Here is a 20,464-nt window from a genome sequence, read left to right on the forward strand (position 1 = left end):
CTGCCAGCTGTGCCTCCCAGCCTGCAGGACTCTGCTGTTCTGTGGCTGCAGTGCTGGCAGTGAGCACCCTGAGCACCAGTGCTCATCTGCAGGGCTGAAACTCTGCCTCTCAATCCCTGCTAAGGTCACGGTGGCAACTCACATCCTGCTGTGGCACCTCTCTGTCATACAAGTGCCAGTGCTCCATTACCTTATTTACCCAGTGATGTAACCAAAGTCTTTTGTGGCCAATGAGCCAAAACAAGCTTGTACAACAATTTCAGAAAGTGAACAAACCCACTGGGAGTGCATGAATATATACATCAACACACTCAGCCTTCAGTATCTGTGTGTGTTTGCTCTTTACATGTTGGGAAGTTCAAACAGGGCTCAGAAATGGCATATATAATTGCACCACCATTTTTTTCCCTGTAAATATATAAATATAATTCTGAGGCAACCCTCTGCCTTAGTTGCCTGTTACATTAAAATGAGTTATGCACTCGGACGGAAGATTATAGGTATGCAGTGATAAATAAAAGCCACATGTAAAGTCAGCTCACAAAAACTAAATCACATACGTAGCTGATGTCTGAATCAGTCACACATGGCACTACAGGAGTCACTAGGGGCCATAGGAATTCAAGAGAGATTTTTCTATTGATTTCTAAAGGATGTGGATTGGATTTAGGCAGAACAGGCTGTGACAGTGAGCTTCCTTCTGCGCTGGGCAGAGAACACATCCCTGTCTCCCAGTGCAATTCATCTGCATGCAGAAAGGTCACCCATTACTGTCTGACTCGATGATTCAAAAATATTTTAAAAGTTCTTAAAATATTTCTATTTCACAGACAAAGCATTATTCCAATCACACAGCATTTCTGCTCACAAGATATCAAATGAGAGTGGCTCAGGTTTTGCAGGTATTTGAGGTTTCAAATATTTGCTTATTTTCAAATAAGCAAAGGTTTCCCACAGTTCATTGAGAAATATATAACCCTCCTTCTAAGAATCCTAAATCAGTGTTGAATTAATATTCTCTTCAAACACAAATTTCAGGGATAACTCTAGCAGACAGCTACTGCTCAGGTGACTTAGTAGAATACTATTTCATTGATATTTAAATGTTAACCATAATGAATGCAATAAAACATCTATGATAACAGCAATTATTTCAGAACAGAGGAGGCCAAACACTGCAAAGGGCACTAATTGCTAGTGAACAGTCTGCACTACAGCCCAGCTGGAGCTGCAGGAATTTAACCCTGCTGCTCTGGCTGCACAGCAGTCAGCTCCCAGGCAATGGGAGCTCTGGAATGGGAACATGTTCAGGTAGAGATGAGCTCTAGAGACATTCTGTAAAGCCTTTCATCACGCACATGATTCCTTCCCAGCAATGATTTTTTAAGAGATGTGTCCTGACAGGGGTGAGCATACAATACAGCAGCATTTTTAGCACATGATGGGAAAATACAAATGATGCTCCAGTTGTCTGCTGGCTGCTCCAGGGTCCCAGCCTCAGACTGATCCACCCAATATTCAAATCCATAGGAAGAGATTTGTAAATACCAGAAAGCTGTGAGAAATAGAAATTCCAGAATCTTCTGATTCTTCCAACATCATGTGGGAAAACATATTCTGCTGAGTGGTCCTCATCCTTATACCTCCCACCTCTTCCAGAACCCAACATGTCCCTTGAAAAAGCACTGTCCTCTCATTTAGAAGTCCTCTCCCTGTAAACTATTCACATCCAAAATGCTGTATCAGGAAACTGGAGCTATAGACAATATTATTTATGCCAGCCAACTTCCCACCTTGGGCTGTGATCCTTGTCAGATCTTGCAGGGTAAGCAGAAGCAGACTGCAGCAGTCCTAAGGATCCTCCAAGGACTACTTGGAAGATGCATAACGTGAGATCAGCAGCCTCTGAGGTGGCACATCCTCCACCACTGTGAACTGTCATAGTCCCACAGATTTCAATTTACAGCCCCAGCGGAGCCGCTTTCCTAACTCACTGCTCTGCCAGTCGCCCAAACTGGCTACAGGCACACGTGGAGCTGCCTTCTTCCTTCTGAAGGATAAAGCTGATTTACAGCCCCTACTAATCAGAATTTTCCTAAAGGAAAGAAAGTGCTCAGTCTGCAATCCTGTCACGACTTGAAAACAATTACTTATCTCCTTCCTCAAACTTTTGGTGCAAGTTTAATTCCATGCAGTTGCATATTTGTCCTCTTCTGACTTGCTCCAAATTCATGAACACCACTGCAGTTTCCTGACAGAGAGCTGTTAATTCCAGACTTAATGTAATTACATTAAAATCACTAACCAGCAGAAACGACTGTCATGTCTGTGGTTTTTTCAATAATATTTACGCATTAGTCTTTACACATTTCTCCACCTTCTTGTATAGGACTGATGAGAGTCAGAAAAAAATGATACTTCTAATGCTAGAGGAAATCACACAAATTTTATGGCAGAGACCTTGAGACAAAAGGAAACTACTTAAATTTTGAACCCCGCTAATAGTACAAGTATTTTATTTTAAAAGCTCAGAAACTCTAAGCACCCTTTCAGGTCCCCTGGACTAATTCAGAGAGCAGAAATCCCAGGCTGTCACATCAATATTCAGTCTCAATTCTGTAAATCACAGACTACACAGAGATTTTTGTTTCCCTTCTTAAAATTCAATTAATATCATTAAGAGCATATAATAAATACCAGAATCCTTGTCAATTTTTTCATCTGAAATAATACTTCCATGAAAACATACCCACATGCTCTATTCTGGTTTAGTACCAAAAGGATCTTCTCTGACAGAAAATATTACACAACACAACAGAAATACCTGAAACATTAACTAATTAGTAAAATAGCAACTGTCCTAATGTTTTCCAGCCACACTTCAAGTGGGAAACTACATAGGTTGTTTCTTTTGTTTAACACACAACACTGATGACAATACCACCTGCTGCATCCCAGCTTAAAAAAACATTCTGGTCTTCTAGTTTATCACTGACAAAAGCAAAAAACACTTTGCAGATGTCCATTTTCTAAGTACAAGGCATTTTCATAATTGTACAGTACAATAGCCACAGTGATATTTCTTGTTTTCAACCTGATTTTGAACAGATTCAAATGAAAGGGGCAGGGGAGAACCTGTTGGATGCTGAAGGTGCCTTTTGTTACTTGTCAGTAACAGACTGGTTTCCTTTCCTATTCCACTTCTGCAGCTGAATAGCAAAACAGCTAAGCAAACTGAGAAATTTTAATTCAAACTTAATTCAAATTGAGAAAACACTTTTCCCCACCCAAGGCTTAATAAGCATCTCCCATAGCTACTAGAGGCCTGCTGTGCTGGCCATTCAGGTTTTTGATCCACACCAGCCTGCTTTTGTGTCACATTTGGCTGACCATGGGACATCACAGCATTTGCAAAATTCTCAGTTAGAAAGAAATACTCAGACCCATTTACTGATAGGTAAATGAAGAAAGAGATCTGCATGTACTAGATTATTGCTGCGTTTGAACGCCTTTTATTTTTGGGCACTGTAGATTCTTTACGGGCTTCCAGTACACAAGATTTGATATCAGGAATCCTGCAAACTGCAGCCCTTCTTTGGCAGCACAGGCTTCCAAATGTGTCTGTGGGCTTCACTCTAAGTTAAACAACGATGTTCAGTTCCTTTTCTCACTCAAAACTCTCTTGACACACTGTGAAAGGGTGGTGCTGGGTTACTTCCCTCTGTGATAAACCTGGGTTTTGAAAGTGAGATGCTGATACAGAGCAGCAAAGCAAAAGGGACAAGGCTGGTGGGGCAGAGCTGTACCAGACCATGCAGCACTGGTAGCACTAACAACTAACGTTTCCTTCTGTCTCCTCCAATTACCCCACTGCTCAGTCACGGGGTGCTCTTGGCTGTGTGCGTAATCCCCACGCTGTGTGTCCGTAACACCATGTAATTGGGCCTAATGCAAGATTATTATCCGTGTACATGCAATGGATAGCTACAAATGGTGTGTCTGCAGGCTGGTAACGTTCCCAGGAGTGAATTACTGTCATACTCCCCGATTACTGCTTCTCCCACAACTGCCATGGCTCCCAGCTCCTATCCCCAGTGTAACTATACATCCCATAAATGAGACCAGGAAATTTATTCAGACTTAACCAAGGCATCTCCAAGCATAATTAAGCCTCTCATGTTAATAGTTTTTTTGATAATGTTACTTCTACTCAGAAGTGGGTGAAGTGATGCAAAAAAAAAAAAAGGCTGAACAGCTCTGCCTAAGTTGCCAGTGGAGCTCAGAAGACAACACTACTCTGTCCTGGCAGTGCCAGAAACACAACTTCTCCAAGACCTCAAAGCTTTGGGGTGTGTCTGTGTGTGTAGTGTTGGTAAATAAGAGTGAAGGAATCTTTCCCCTGTGTACTGAAACTGTTGAGCCTGTGCAAGATCAGACATCACCATCAGTATTTATGCACATAAAGAGAAGGATCTAAGGGTCTGTCTGAAATACAGAGACAAAACATCAGTTTGGGAGACTGCATCAGCAGCATAATTTAGCACTAAGAGTGCCAGTACCTTAGACCTCTGTGTTAGCAGATTCATATCACTTACTTTTAAACCTCCATTGAACTACATAAAATACCATTGCAGAGGGAATACATCCTCTGTCCCTTGTATTCACACAAGGGTTAAGAAAAGCAGTAACAGGCTTAAATTTCACAGAGGGACTTTCATTATATATAGGGAAAATGTTTCTTACAATAAGAACAGAGTGTGCAGCCATCAGCAGGGAGGCCTGTAATAAAATACTAAATGAATTCCTGTCAGGAATGGCATTGGATTCAATGGGCCTGCCCCTGGGAGGGACAGTGGATGACAACTTCTGACCCCCTCCAGCCCTCACACAGCACCCAATATAACTAACAGCTGCAATTCCAAAAAGTGAATCTAAATCTATATTTAGTAATAAACCCAAGACTTTAATTTTATACGCTGCCATAATTAATGTTTGTAATTAGCTTTCAGATTGCAGGGCAAAAGAAGCTATATTTCCAATAGCTGTAAAGAGCTCTTTTTCACACAAGTCAGGAGGAAGTTGCATTGAATTAAGTATTTACTGTTTCTTATGGCCTCTGATGAAAAAGCAAAGTGGCTTTGGCACTCCATCCCTCAGCACTGAGTGCAGTCACCTTCGACTTTCAAGGCATCCAAGGTTTGCTTGTTAGGCAACGTCCAAAACTCAACTGCATCTCTTCTGAGCTGTGGTGAGTCCCGAGTGCCTCTTGTACTCAATTCCTTGATCTCACCACAGACTGTTTGAGCGAAAGCCCACAACTACCATGTGGGCAGATAATGAAAGCAACTGATGCTGCACTGATTAATCCGTTACTCGGCACTGTTAGAAAACATAATGATCTCACAAGGGGCCTTATTCACTGACATAGAGCAGCAGAGCTCTGAGCTGACACCTCAAATTAGCAGCACAAGCAATAACAGCTGGGGGTTTGTCTCAATATTTGTACCCAACTTTAAAATGAGTTGGCACAAGACAAGTGCTATTTTTAAACACAATGTTACCCAAGGCAAATAATGGTCTAAATAGTCTCCAGGTGACACGAAGAACCCACTGAAATAAAAATAACTGGTTGCCAATTTGTGGTTTTTGTTCTAGTATTAGTCTTTTGACAATGTGTTCACAAATGTTCTCAACACAGCAACGTGAGAGGCTCCAGCATCGTTAACTTGGGAAGCTGACATCAGAAATATGACTATCTCAAGGATACAGAGGAAAGAAAATCTTCCTTTTAGAAATGTATGGAAAAAATAAAGTAAATAAGCTTAGCAGAGAATTATGCACAAAACTGCCAACAGTGTTTATTGCTACAATTGCCTTGTTCTTCCCATTCTGTGGCTAATTTTAATTTGCATATAACTGTCAGATTTTAACTATTTAAGCTTATTATAAAGGCCAGATGTTTAAAGCAGACATTTTTTCCCCTTGAAGGAGTGAGATTCCTCTCAAAGACATCAGGCTTTAGGGAAACTGAGTTATTATAGTAACAGACTCTGTGTTTAAAACTCCTGTTTTGTCACCTGGCAAGAACCAGGATGATCACGTTTGCCCACAGCACAACTTTAGCACATATTAACTTAAGTCCTGTAATTGCTGCCTTAATTCTCCCTAGAGTCTAGCTGTGCCTTGGCTGGAGTCTCTGCAACTGACAAGCTCAGGAGCTGAGGCTAAGAGCAGGGGAAAGAGAGGACTGCAGCGAGAAAATGCTGGGCAAGCTGAAGAGATTGGGACTAGGAGTCACTGGAAAAGGGCAAGAGGCCAGAAAAAAATCATATGGGCCAGCACATCAAAGGTTTTACTTGGTATTTAAACAAGCATGAGCAAAATTAAGGATTTCAGTGGCATATGGCCAAACCTTCTGGTGTTACCTTTAGCCCTGAATTTATGTTAGATATGCACATACATATTGTTATGCCTGAATTTACTTACTTATGCCAAGACCCAAATAAATAAAATATTCCAAAACAAGATGAAGTAGAGAACAGAACAAGGAAAAATAAAACATAATAAAGGTTATACAGACAAAATGGTACAAATTTAGATTGTGTACATCGTTAGATGTTAAATCAAAAATATCACTCACATGGTCTTACATGAAATACCTTATTGCTTCCCCTAAAGGAAGTTGCTCTTTCTGTGCACAGAAAGACATTGCTATTTTCCCACACAATCAAATCACCTCTATCAGCTGTATAAAATACACGTACTAGTTGCATCTCCCAATTCTAACATCTATGCCCAGTGAGAGTTGAAAAAGCTTTTTAGAGAAGTTTCAATCAGCTTTTCAATCTTTTACATGGAACTTTAATTCTAGGCAGAAAATAAAAATTCCATTCAGCCTGAATTAAAATATAAAAGCATTGGTGCAAAGACAAGAGAATGCAGGCTGAAATTATTCTGTGCTGCTTTATTTTTGAATGAAGGATTCTCCAATGAGCTATTCTTCTAAACTCAGAAACAGCAAATGAAACATTGGCTTAAATTTTTTTTTTTTTTGAATGAAGAAATTTTCTCAGGTCTTTGCCCAAAGGCTACACGTTTTTCAGTACACTGTATTGGGAATGCCTGCTGTGGCTCTAAGTCCTAAGTACATCCAGAATTTTGATTCAGAGAAATAAAATATTTCTGTGAACACTGAGTAAATGTTTTGCATCGTTAGGGTGGTTTTGATGTTTCTCTATGGTACCAAATTACGAGGCTGATATTATTGCCTAGAACCACTGGGAACGAGTCCAATTCTTATAATACACAGACCAATGCCTGCTGAAGCCAGAGCAAATCCCATGGCTGATTTCAGCAGGGAATGAATCTAGTCCCTGCAATCCATTTATTTAGGCACAGATTTTTGCAGGAGCCACAGCAATCAAAAATATAATTGCATTCAATTTAAACTCCCCTAAATTTTATTTTGTAGATTCATTTGAAAATCTCTTGTTCAATAAATTAATACAATAAACCTAAAATACAATTATTTTACTTTCATATAAATTCACTGTTAAGTAGAGATGGCTTTGGTTCTTTTTTTTTACATTATACTCTCATACCAAACATGGCTCTTGGTGTCACCCAACTGCACGCATACCAGGTACTGTGGTTTACGGATTCTTTGCTGCTCCTGACAAACCCAGTGGAAACAGGACTGGGTTCTCAATGCATACAGAGGTCTGAAAGCCTACCAGAGTGAATTTATGGAAAAGATGAAACAGAATCAACAACATGAAGTCAGATGATACAAACCTTAAGTTTGATGCATCAGCTCCTCAGCAAAATAAAACAGTTTCTCAGGTCCCTGCCTAAACTGTTGTTTCGGGTTAGTCCTTTCTGAAGCTGAAGCAGCCTTACAAACACAATCCAATTCAAATTAACACGGTTCAACTCCAAAATTTGAAAAGAGCAAGCAACTTCGGTCATTTGTTCAGGTTCATGGCTTTTAATGATGGCGATTTCCAAGGTAAAATGTTCCAGCATTCAGTCAGCTGAGTGCTACTATTTTCTTACAGGACTTCACCAAAAGACCTTCTGAAGAAATTGATTAACATTGGATCAGAAAGGAACAGTATCATTGTTCAAAGCCATGTTTTAATTTGTCTTGTCCTGAGCACACTGCAGCCTTAATGCTACAGCTTTATGGTAAAAGACTCTGTTCTGACAGCCTTCCCCTCACAGTGAACGCCACCTTTCATACTCCTCCAAGTAACACATCAACTACAGAAAAGCCATTCCAAGTGGCAGAGAGAAATCAGTTGTCTTTTCTGAGGTAGAGAAAGTGACAAAAATGGACTTCTGCACCCATTGTCAGGGCTCTGTGGCAATATTCAGTCTCCTTGGGATGGTCACTGTGCCAGCCCGTGGCCACCTCAATGCCGCAATGCGGCAGCGCCTGAGCGACTGCAGGAGCTTGCGGGGCCCGCGCTGCCTGCTGGGAACAAAGAGGGACGAGCCACCAACCCCATGAGTGACACAGCACTGGCAGTTTAGCCAAATGTCGGTGTAAAAGGTTTTACCAATGCCTTGTAAGAGGCAGCAATGGGAATCCACAGAGAGGGGGCTGCCAGAATCCCTGGGTTCAATTTTCCTCCAACAGCAGAACTAGCAGGTCCTGAAGGCAAAATAACGCCCCTTATTGCTCTGGCCAGAGCAGCCACTCTGATTTCAGTGTCTCAGCTGCCCCTCAGTTCCCAGGGCCATTGGCATTGCCACTGGGAGAGAGCAGCAGGAAGAGATCTTCCATGGCTCCAGCAAGAGGACAATGGGCATGGTGCGGCACAGAACCACACAGGTAATTCCTGGCTTTGGACAGCAGAGGAAGGAAAACAAACAAATCTTTTAAAGAGAGAACACTTCACCTTAACTACCAAAATTGCCTCCCCAAAGTGCAAGAGACTGAGAAGGTATTTGCGGAATAATTTTATATTCTAACGATATGTGTTGCCCCTATCTGCAATTCGTCCATGCTGGAAATTAATGCTAATATTCAGGCTAATATAAATCCACATGAATGAAATAGGGGATGTGTGATACACGCATTCTGTGAATTTACACTTGCATGTATGAACAGTTATTAAAGAAAACTTACATTCATAGAGGAAAGAAATGCTTTGAAAGAACGAAGACTAGACGTAGTTTCTAGACAAGGGCAATTATATGTTTCTTGGTGAAGCTGGAAAGGGATCTGCTTTCCATCAGGATTTTATTTTAATAAGGCATTAGACAGTGCTTGTGTGTATCACACAAGAAAAAGGTCAGTACGTTTAAAAATGCCTATCTTTCCAATTTTTATGTTACTCCCAAACTCCACCTGCCCATAAGAAGCAGCAATACCTGCTTATATTCATGCAATACAGCTAAGAAACCGTAACAATCTGAATAGCAAATACTCACAGTGTTTCATTTGCCTCCAGTCCACAGAGAGAAAAATCGCAAAATAAAATATACACAGAAAAAATTCGACGCACCCATGATCTGTTCAGGAATATTCTACAAGCACGAGCAGTAGTTAAATAAAAGGAATCAACAGTTCTTCACACATGGCTGTTTCTCTGTAATATCTGCATGCACCAAAAATAAAATATACCTGCCATTGTGGAGGGTCTGTCCTACCCGTTTCGGTCTGAGGACTGGCTGGAGTGCCTCACCTGGCTTCTAACGCCCTTCCCGCGGACGGGAAGATGGGATGTCTCGCCGATGAGATGGACCCAACCCTTTTAAGACACCACTGGAATTGCCCAAGGAGCCAGTAGGAAGCGCGGGTGCTGCGGCGTGGGCTCCCCCTCCCCAGAGCCCGCCCAGCCCGAGATGCTGCATTGCGGCAATTTATCGATCGCAGCAGCCAAGTCCAGCGCTGAAAGCCATGAACCAGGGCTGCCTCCCCACACTCCCTTCTCCCAACAAAGCCCGTCTGGTGTCAGACACAACCTAAGGTTCTAGTGGTGAACAGAGACCTTGCCGCGGCCTCCAAGGCGCCGTCGCAGAGATGCTGCATTGCGGCAATTTATCGATCGCAGCAGCCAAGTCCAGCGCTGAAAGCCATGAACCAGGGCTGCCTCCCCACACTCCCTTCTCCCAACAAAGCCCGTCTGGTGTCAGACACAACCTAAGGTTCTAGTGGTGAACAGAGACCTTGCCCGGTCTGTGCTGCTTCAGCCCTCCAGCACAGCCATCAGCCTGGCTTCCACAGTGTTCTCTTCTCTTTTACCCTCAAATAAACTGAGCAACAGTCTGGTGCTTGCAGACCAAGAAGCCTCACCCCACCCGGTGCTGAGAAGACAAGAGGGATCACAAGCAATTTTAAAAACTTAATGGCACAACTGAACAACATCGTTTCCTTCAATGGCTTTATGTAGCCATTGATGCTTTTCCAACTGACCAAGCTATTTTCTCAGGTATCTCTAAAGCACTAGAGCAACACGGTACATCATAACAAAGGTTTCTGGATGGCCTTACAGCATTTTTAGATTTGTTTCTAAGGATGTGCAGATGTCCCAAGCATGGTCATCCATTGCTCGTAAAGACTAAAAACAATGCATTCAGATTATTCACCCCAAAATAGAAACATAAGAAATGTAATTCTGCTTCAAAAATATTGAACCAGTTAACAAGAAATTGCTTCATTTATGATAACTTAATTAACATAGAAATTGTGATTATTTGTCTTCAAATGACTTCAACATTATTTTATACTTCCATCCTTAAAGCAGCTCTTAAATTTTCTTTTTTCCTAAACCCAGGACTAGATAAGCTAAGTAAATAAAATCTAATTTATATTAATCTTATTGCTTTCTTTTAAGTTTTAAAAATTATTTTTCTTGATTTAACCTTAATTTAAAAATGCTCTCATCATCACATATACTTGCACACATACATACCTACATTATATGCATAACCTTTTGAACAGCAAGAAAAAAGACCCTATTTGATCTTTAGATCAGACGCAGTTTTTACCAATGCATTTTTTTTTCAGGTGCAGATAGAGTTATCTACTTCACTTCCAAGCACTTCCAAGCTATCTACATATTTCTGATTTGATTTCTAATTTATTACAGGCACAATATTATTGTCCTAGCTAAAAATATTGGACAATACCAGTAATATGTAATGCACAGTACCCTGGTCCCTGCAGCTACACTTTAAGGTAAAGTATCAGACATCTTGCTTGAATTGGGAGCTCAATCCTGGTATACAGAGCTCCCATCATAGTTTTACTCTCTCTTTCCAGGCTTTTGAGCCCTCCCTTGAATAAAGACTGGCTACAGCTCAGAGCTTTTGTCTATGTTGTACTTAGCACAGCAGAGGGACAAAAGCAACCTCTAAGAAAGACAAACCATCTACCCCCCTATTGGTCACAAACAATGCCTTTAGCTGGACACAGAAAAAAAGAAGGGAACAGTTATGTGTTTTGAAACGTTTTTTGAAATGATCATTTTTCACTGTTGTGACTGAGCCCAGAGGAAGCAGGAGTTCCCACATACACCACCAGCTCTGGACCCCGAGCAGCGTCACAGGAGGGCTGAGGCCATCCTGGGATATTTGACAGCGCTATCAAAGGAACCTGTGGTGTGCACACATGCAGCCTCCCCCCAGTCACGGAGCTGTATTGATGCCAACAGAACCACATCCAGCTACCGGAGTATCGTCATCCTGCTGCTTTGGGGAGTCATAGAAACAGTGAACTGCAAAGTACGCCACAGAATGGCTGCTCATCTACCTTGAACTTGTCATGTGCCGTCAGAACTGTGTCATCACCTCAACTTCATCAGCAAGGAGTTTTATTCCCATCCTAGTCCTCAGCTCAGCTCTTGGTTAAGGTGTTGAGCTGCACATCAGCATTAAATACACATCTGAGTGTCCTCTGGATGAAGTCGTTCACATTCATTTGACTTTCAACAGTCAAAATGCTTGTTCTACATCTTTTATATTACTGACGAAGAAACTATATTAGTCAAAGGGGAGGGAGGGCAGGTCACAAGATGAGCAGAGCATGCAAATGAAACAATTAATATCATGGGAGAGAAGGTTTGCCAGAAATCCTGTCTCTCCTGGAGTTTTGACTTTGGAATCTCTTGGAGCAGAGACTGCAGCACCAAGGAAGGGCTTAAATGCCACAACCCATAAAGCTGGGCTTCCTCAAAAAGCATACTGGTCAGTGATTCATGAAACTAATAATTCTAACCTGGCACTGCTCTTATCTTGATAAGTTCTGCAGCCTGCAAGGCTCCAGGCTATTCTTAAAGGGAAAAAGCCTTCCAACCTAATGGGGCAGGGAAGGAGAATGAGCACAGCATTCTACTACTACATATGCTCCAGGAAGGAAAAAATCCATCTTTTCTAAATATGTAACATAATTAAGCATCTGGACCAAGGACTGATAGAAATGTTCATCAATTTGCAAGGACATGCCTGGAATACAGCAGGATTAGCAAAATCATTGATCAATGAATTTATGCAAATATATTCTCCCCATAAAGAGAGAGTTACATTACATCTGTAACAGGCATCAGTGATTTTCAGAGACCCTCTCTTAGCCACTCTTATTTTATCTCGGCTGGTCTTTGATATAAAGCCTGTCACCATGGTGCCATCTGGATAGTGTTCCTTTCACCATGCTGTACTTCCAACCTCCCATTTGTAATCTGCTGTACAACAGAGGTTATCTCAGATTTCCTTTCCACATCTTGAGCAGGGACACCAGATCTCCCATGGACATGCATCAGCAAATAAAAACATTTCTTATCAAGCAACCATGTAAGCACCCCATCTTCCCTCCATCAACTCGTTATGCTGATTATGCATCTCCTTTCCCTAGGGTCCACTGAGGGGGGCACTCCACTTTCTAAAAGTTCACCCAAAAAAAGGCATTTCTGTAGTTAATCTTATCTCTGATTTATGTAACTGAAACCTTGTAGTAACCACAGCCAGGTTCCTCAGGAGCATTTCTCCTTCCTTTACAGACCGACAGTGATACAGGAGGCAGGAGGAATGGGAAGAGTAGAAGCTAAGGGACAGTCTAATAAATAACAAAGAGAAATTGAAATTCCCACTTGCCTAGTGACACCTCTGTACTCTGCACACACCATTTCTGTATTGCCAAACCAACTGTTGTCCTTCCTCTGGCATAACCTGATTGCCTGAGAGACAAGTTCAACATAGAAAACGGCAGATACTCTTAGAAATGCCAAACTCCTTGTTTTTCAATTTCACCAAGCAGGTACATACTTCAATTACTCATACACTGCCAATGGTTACTCCCTTACATTTACTTTTTATTACATGTGTAATTTTTTACATGTTGACTGATGAAATAAGTAAAGATTTTAAACTGCTTTTATTAATTTACATACATTTGAGCTAATATACACCCTTGGGTAAAAAAAACAACCCCAGTCAAACCAACAACACAAACCCCCCAAAAAACCCCAAAACCCAAACAAAATATAAACCAAAACCTGCAATAATTTATTTTTCACTCAAGTATAAGTAAACTAGCTATGCACATCATTTGACAAAGAATTCTCATTTTCATTATTATATTTCGGCATTTTGGTATCAGTTATAGGAACATAATTTACAGAGTTCAAATTTGATCCTGATTGCCTCAACCGATCATAATTTCCAGCAAAATAGAAGAGGAAATCACATTTGTGTGGCATTTTCAGGCTTTCATTAAGCAATGACATCTCATATATTTAGAATTATGTCATGACTTTCGCTCCCTGTCTCTCCAGGTTGTGAAAGCAAATAAAAATCTTCTATCTAGTTAAGACATGCCCAGAATAGCATTTTGCAAATAAGTAAAACTGACTATATAACTGAGTGTTCAGCACACAGAGGCAACCCTAGAAACAATTAAATCCTGGCTGTAGCACAAAATATTGATTCATGTTCAGAAAGTTCTTAAAAGTTTGCTATGACAAAAGGCAGTGTGCATTATAAGCACACTCATCCATGACATCTCCCTTAGAAATTGTACAGACCAAACCTTTTATGAAAGAATTGTTTATAACAGGAACACATTGAATCCAAACAAGGAAAGCAGGAATAATCCCGATTTTTACCCACTGGTAAAACGCTTGCAATGGCTGGGTGTGGCAGACGATGCACAGAACTGGGGCTGCAGGGTGTGACAGACCAGCTGTATCCTGCCGGACACGGCTCGGGGCCGAATCGGAGCTCGAAAACACCGGCGCAGCCCTTGTAGCTCTGTGATTTTGTCATGGAGCAGGAAGAAGAGTGTGGCAGAAATATTTGGGGAGAAAAGGTTCTGCATACAAATACTGACAGAACAATTTAAATTTCTCCTATTGCTTTAAGATTTTGGGAAAGGAAGGGTGGTGCATTTTTCTTTACCTTTATGACATTTTTGCAATCGGAAGAAAAATATTTGTAATATATTTAGGACTCATTTGGAACTGAAGTCACAGATATTTGGATGACTATACTTGCACCTTTTTCCTAGTACTTGTGGATGAATTGGCATGATTTTTCCGGGGCCGAATCGGAGCTCGAAAACACCGGCGCAGCCCTTGTAGCTCTGTGATTTTGTCATGGAGCAGGAAGAAGAGTGTGGCAGAAATATTTGGGGAGAAAAGGTTCTGCATACAAATACTGACAGAACAATTTAAATTTCTCCTATTGCTTTAAGATTTTGGGAAAGGAAGGGTGGTGCATTTTTCTTTACCTTTATGACATTTTTGCAATCGGAAGAAAAATATTTGTAATATATTTAGGACTCATTTGGAACTGAAGTCACAGATATTTGGATGACTATACTTGCACCTTTTTCCTAGTACTTGTGGATGAATTGGCATGATTTTTCACACTAAGGCACCCAAAGTGGAATGGTGAGTCCCTGAGCGCGTAGTCTGCGGCTATGGACTCAACGGCAGAGCCAGCGCTCCTTCACTCCAAAAGCAGGTGAAACTCAGGAGGGAGGATTTTCAGACTCAGACATATTATATGAAAGACCTACAATTAATGTGGCTAACAACAAACAAACCCCCAAATCATTCTGTACTAGCTCTGTACTGCAAGAACTCCTTTGCCTTCTTTAACAGAAGTACTACCCACAGACCTCCTAGGATTAGCTCTTGGTATGATAAAATCTTATGCAACGAACAGAATGTGTTCAAGCTCTGGACCCTCTGGCTATGATTATAAAGCAGGAAGAAAAACAGCTTTTACAATATAAAAAAAAGGAAAATACTCCACCTAAGTTGTCAACATTGACTCATAATTCTTTCTCTGCTGTCTACATGGTACAACTCCCATGCCACCACACAGTTTTCCAGTTACCCCAGAGAGACAAAACAATGACAAACAGATTAATGGGCTTTTTGTTAAACGAGTTCTGTTTCTTACTGAGAAAAATGCTTCAGCCCTTCCAGTCTAATGACAATAGTATGCTCAGGCAGTCAATATTACTAGTTTTTCCAGTTTGAGCTTGTTGAACCATCTTGAAGATAATTTCTTTTACTCATCTATCCTAAGACACTGGAGGTGGAATTCTGAGCCTTAGAAGTTTTTTACCTCCTATCCTTCCTAATTTTGGGCATCTGGAAATAAAACTATGGACTAATTTCTAACCTATAAACTATACAAACACGCCATATAAACTATTGTCACACACCATAAGGAATACTGGCTAATCATTTTGCAGACTACTCTGGGTTTTTGGTTTGGTTTTCTTTCGAGTTTTTTTTATAACCTTTAATCATACTTGTGGCTACAGTAATAGATATTTCTCAATAATACTGTTATTGCCAGATATTGCCACAGGACATAAGTAAAAACTAAGCAGAGCAGAAAACCTTCTCCTACTCAAAAATCTTTAGTTAGCAAAGGTTTTACACCAATTTTCTTCAACTTTCCTGCGCATTTCTATGCCAACAAGTCATAAGACAGTTAATAACTTCTGCCACTCATTTATGAATACATGCCCATTTTGCATTTTATTGCTGTTTCAGTTGTTGCACACACCTTTCTATGTCTTGGACTGCAAGACCAAACCCACTGAAATGTGTTTTATCGTCTTATAAAAAGCGGACACAGGAATTTGTCAACAAGAAAAATTTCCTATTTTATCAACAGATAGAAACCAAACCCTTCATGGGAATCTGCACAGAAAATCTGAGGCAAGAATGAACAAAGCCAGCCCCAGTGCAGAAATACCAGGACAGGAAGTTTAAGCCCATCAGTTCTGCTGGTCATTTCCCAGACATTATTTTCGACTTGCTGCACAGGCAAAGACAATCAAGAGAATGCACCAAAGCACTTTATACTCCACATTTTTGCATCTTTTAACCCAAAACTCAGAGTCAGCAGTAGTACTCGGCACCTGCATTGGGTCAGACCATAAAATCAGTGACACTTTTCGTGGCATTGAAACACAGAGGCTCCTAACCACAGAAGTGACCGAGAGCCCATTTGCATTGGGAGCTGCAGTCGGCGCCTTGGGCTGCTCCAAGCTGCAGCTGAAGTTCACAACTCCCTGCACCACACCAAGTACTCAAATTAGGCACAGATTTCAGTCTTGTTTTCATCTCTACCTCTGTGCTATTTGTTGGTACAGGAACATATTTATAACACAAAACAAGAAAATGAGAATAGCAAATGAAAACAACTTGTGGATAAGAAGAAATAAGTCACACGGACCATGGCGTGCTCTGCATTTTGAAGGATAACTGCACAAAAATTCCTTCTCTTCCTATAGCTACTGAATCACCAAGCTCCTTGCAGTCATGTTTCTTGAGGAGCTCAAGGTGAATGAAACGTGCAATCCAGAAACCAAAGTGTTTCTAAAGAAAGTATTCTTAGTTTATTTTTTGAGCAAGGCTGTGCCCCGAGTTACAGACAAAATTTAGAAGTCTGTAGACAGGGTGTGTGTGAGGAGAAAAGTGCAGGAATGGGAACACTGAATATCAGAAAGGTCACAAGATTTCAGTAAGATAAAGAAGAAATACATTATTTGGTGCTCTTGCAAACTGTTCAAACATAATTAGATTTTTTTTTTTTGCAAGAATCCTTAAATATTTTCTACATATTGCATTATATGTTAAAATACATCTGCATAAAATACACAGTGGGTTTGAAATGTTGAAATTTGGTTTTACCTGTTAATGTTCTTTGATGGATCAGATCGTTTTCAATTTTAACATTTTTGACTGTTTTACAACTGAAGATATGATATTCTCTGGGGCATTTAGCAAATTTATTTTGATAGAGAGATTAAATTCTCAGACTTTCTTTGAAGAAAAAAATTCAGATTAGGCTGGAAGTATAAAACTCACATTTTGTGACTGCAAGAAAAATAAGTTTAGAAATAGATACTATCAATCTGTTTTCTCATCTTTTAGAATTAATATTGATTCTTTTCCTGTAGCAGTGTGTCTGTACTGAAAATTAAAAATGCGCTAAAAAACTGATTATGATCTATTTTATATATCCTCATCTTCTCCCACCCACAAATAATTGGCATAGAAGTAACCAGTTAAAACAGAGAGGTAAATAAACTAATTCAGCATTTACTACATCCTGGGGAGAAGGAAAGCATTCCCAGCAACTTCTGCAGAGCCTGCAGAACTCAGTATATTGCAAAAAAGGGCTCCATTTATTGTCCAGCCTATTTAGTGAAAGTTATAGCTCTGTCTGCTGTCAGTGGAGGACTGATTCACCCTCTGCAGATACAGAAAATCAGTTCATCAAAAAAAAAAAAAGAAAGCCGGTTTTAGAGGAGTTCATTTTTTTTTCCCCCCTTTCTTCTTTTCTTTCACCAATCTGACAGACAAGTAAAATTTTATAGTGGTAACACATTACTTTTCCTGAAAAGTGCTATTACTACAGAATTCAAACAATACTCTTGATAAGTTACCAGATAAAAAACTCTGCAGAAACCTTCTGCTAGCTCAATATGAGCAACACATACTATCTGATCAACATCAGGGTCCCAGCTGGGGGGACAGAGGGCAGCTCAGCTGTGACAGACACAGCCACCACCAGGTCCCTCAGAAGGCTGAGCTTCTGAGGGCAGAAGTCCTTTGAGCATCAGTACGAGGTAGATCCAGCCCCTGGGAACAATCCTGTGTATTACCAGATGTGTTCAGACCCCTGTGTTGTGTGGCACAGGGCTGCCTATCCAGCCCCCGCTGTTCTTCCTCCTCTCGGCAGCCCAAGGCAATGTCGTGACTCTGCTGAGTCTCCAGGTGCCAGGAGTGTCTGAGGCAGGTGCTTATTTTATCCACCTACCATTTGCTGTTTCATCCCATGTAATTTAAGGGCAAGCTCTGCAGCAGCCTGGGCAGGCCTTCCCTGCTGTAGGGAGCTGTGCACTGGGTCAGGGCTGCTCTCGCATTAACTCACGGCAGATGACGAGGGTTTGAATTTTGGAGGGGTCGCGTGCTCTTCTCACCCCCCCTCCATTTTGGCTCTGAATTATGTGCTTTCACGAGTACTGACACTCAGCTTTGCAGAATTACTTTCGGGTGACAGGAAAGCTTTATAGCAGTTCCTATAGTGAAAACCTATTCTAGAAAAGGTCTTTAAGTGAACGAGTAACTATTAGTAATAAGCAAATTATCTGCTCAGATACCAAGTTCAGGGTAATATTGGATTTACCTTACAATGACAGTGCTCTAAATCTAATGTGCTGCTTCCCTGTTAGAGTCAGATTTCACTGTCAAAACCTTTTTTTCAGTACGTGCTGCTGCTTTAACAGCCTATGTGTAAAGTTTGTGGTATGTGAAGAGCACAACGTGGTGTTATTTCAGCCCTCAGAGAAGGATCCTCCCCAAAAGCCAATGACTGCACTGAACAAGCCTGCCAAGAGCCCATCTCTCCTCCCTCTTATATACCAAACACCTTTGAAACAGCTTTTTGTCTAGGGCAGCAGTCACATACCTCATCATATTGCTCCCCATGAACCTGTTACCCATCCGCTGCTCGGCATTGGGCAGCCCCGGGCAGGTTTCTGGCTGCGGATCACACATCGGACACACTTGTAACGATGCTGAACCCCATCTGCTCCACGCAGCAGCGAGCACAGCAATCTCTGCGCTCCTCACGAGCGGCAGCGCAGAAGTCGTCTATTGTGGTTTAATTAGCAATAACGCCAGCCCGGGGGAAGTGTGAGATTGCACTTGCTGAGGTGGGCAGGGAGGCTGTGGAGCCCCCAGACTCGCCAGCACTGCAGCACGGGGACAGCCACCCCCCCACCGCCCCAGCCCCGCTCAAGTCAACTCACAGGATCTCCAGGTCGCGCAGGGCTCGGAAGGCTCCATCTTCGATGCAGCTGATCTGGTTGTTGTCCAGTTGCCTGCAGAAAGGAAGGGAGAGGATGAAGGCTGGCTCCGAGCACCAGGTTGGGGCTTCCCCGTCACCGAGGTGTCCCTCCACCCCCTCGCAGCGCCTGCTCAGCTGCCACGCTGCTCGGGGCTGCTCGCGGCTGTCTGACAGCGCTGCACGCTCCCGCACACTGAAGCCTGTCAGGTCTCAGTAAATATTAATTGCGCCTTTTTTTTTTTTTCTTTTTTAAGGCAGAAGGGAGTAATTTCATTACATTAGGGCATCCAATCCATTATGAGCTTTTACCGTCATGTCACTGAAACAATTTCATTAAGCTAAAGGCCTGTAAATCATTGGAGGTCACTGGGCTGCCCTCCGTGACCTCCCAGAATGCCGTTTTTTCTTTTACTGGAAGTTGGAGTCCTCTGTCCTGACAGTACTAAATCTCCAGGCTTTATCTACCCGAGAGCTGTGAGAGTGCATAGGGAATATACCAATTCCAAATTAGACTCAACTAATCTAATTTTATAGTCTTTTTATTATTCTAAGCACCAAATGTCTGTGGTGGTTCAATGCCTCTCTGCATTGTTACTGGTCCCATCTGGTAGCCCTTTCTATTGAAAGATTTCTGACTAAATACAGATTCTGTCTAACTGCATCAGGGAGAGCAATCCAGTGACAAAAAGCATTATACACATGTACACTTAAAACACTATTTTGCTTCAAAATGTGTAATTTAATATTTGGATGGCGGTGTTCTCTCATTTGTCTCCCTGTATGTGCATGATTTAAATGTATTTTGCAATATATGTGGATGCAGGAGGACAGCTACATCTGTCTCTTTTGCTTAAAAGAATTAAAGTAGTAATTTAAAATTCAGTGATTACATTTTCTGACATCTGATCCCTTAAATTTTACACTTAAAGAAATAAAATCACATATCTAGTCACATGCAAGTAAAATATCTGCATTTCATGAGAAAATAGATGCAAGTTCCTAACTCTATATGTTACTGCCATTTGCACAGCATAAACTTTGGATTTGGTGAGACAGAGACCTTTGTACTGCATGTGTAAAATATCTTGAACAAAGATACAAATATTACACTGTAGTTTCTGTTTTCTATTTAAAAAAA

General features: G+C 41.3%; 1 protein-coding gene across 3 annotated transcripts in view; it reads right to left on the minus strand.

Moving 5' to 3' along the window:
• SLIT3 (slit guidance ligand 3) overlaps window positions 1-20,464 on the minus strand; it is a 470,081-nt gene that overhangs the window by 187,636 nt on the left and 261,981 nt on the right. For all 3 annotated transcript variants that reach the window (XM_017726544.1, XM_017726545.1, XM_017726546.1), the window contains one exon: window positions 19,289-19,360. In XM_017726544.1, the coding sequence (XP_017582033.1) occupies window positions 19,289-19,360 (72 nt within the window). The remainder of the gene's footprint in view (window positions 1-19,288; window positions 19,361-20,464) is intronic.

The sequence above is a fragment of the Corvus brachyrhynchos genome, unplaced genomic scaffold (assembly GCF_000691975.1).
Source record: "Corvus brachyrhynchos isolate BGI_N302 unplaced genomic scaffold, ASM69197v1 scaffold262, whole genome shotgun sequence".
NCBI classification, from domain to species: Eukaryota; Metazoa; Chordata; class Aves; order Passeriformes; family Corvidae; genus Corvus; species Corvus brachyrhynchos.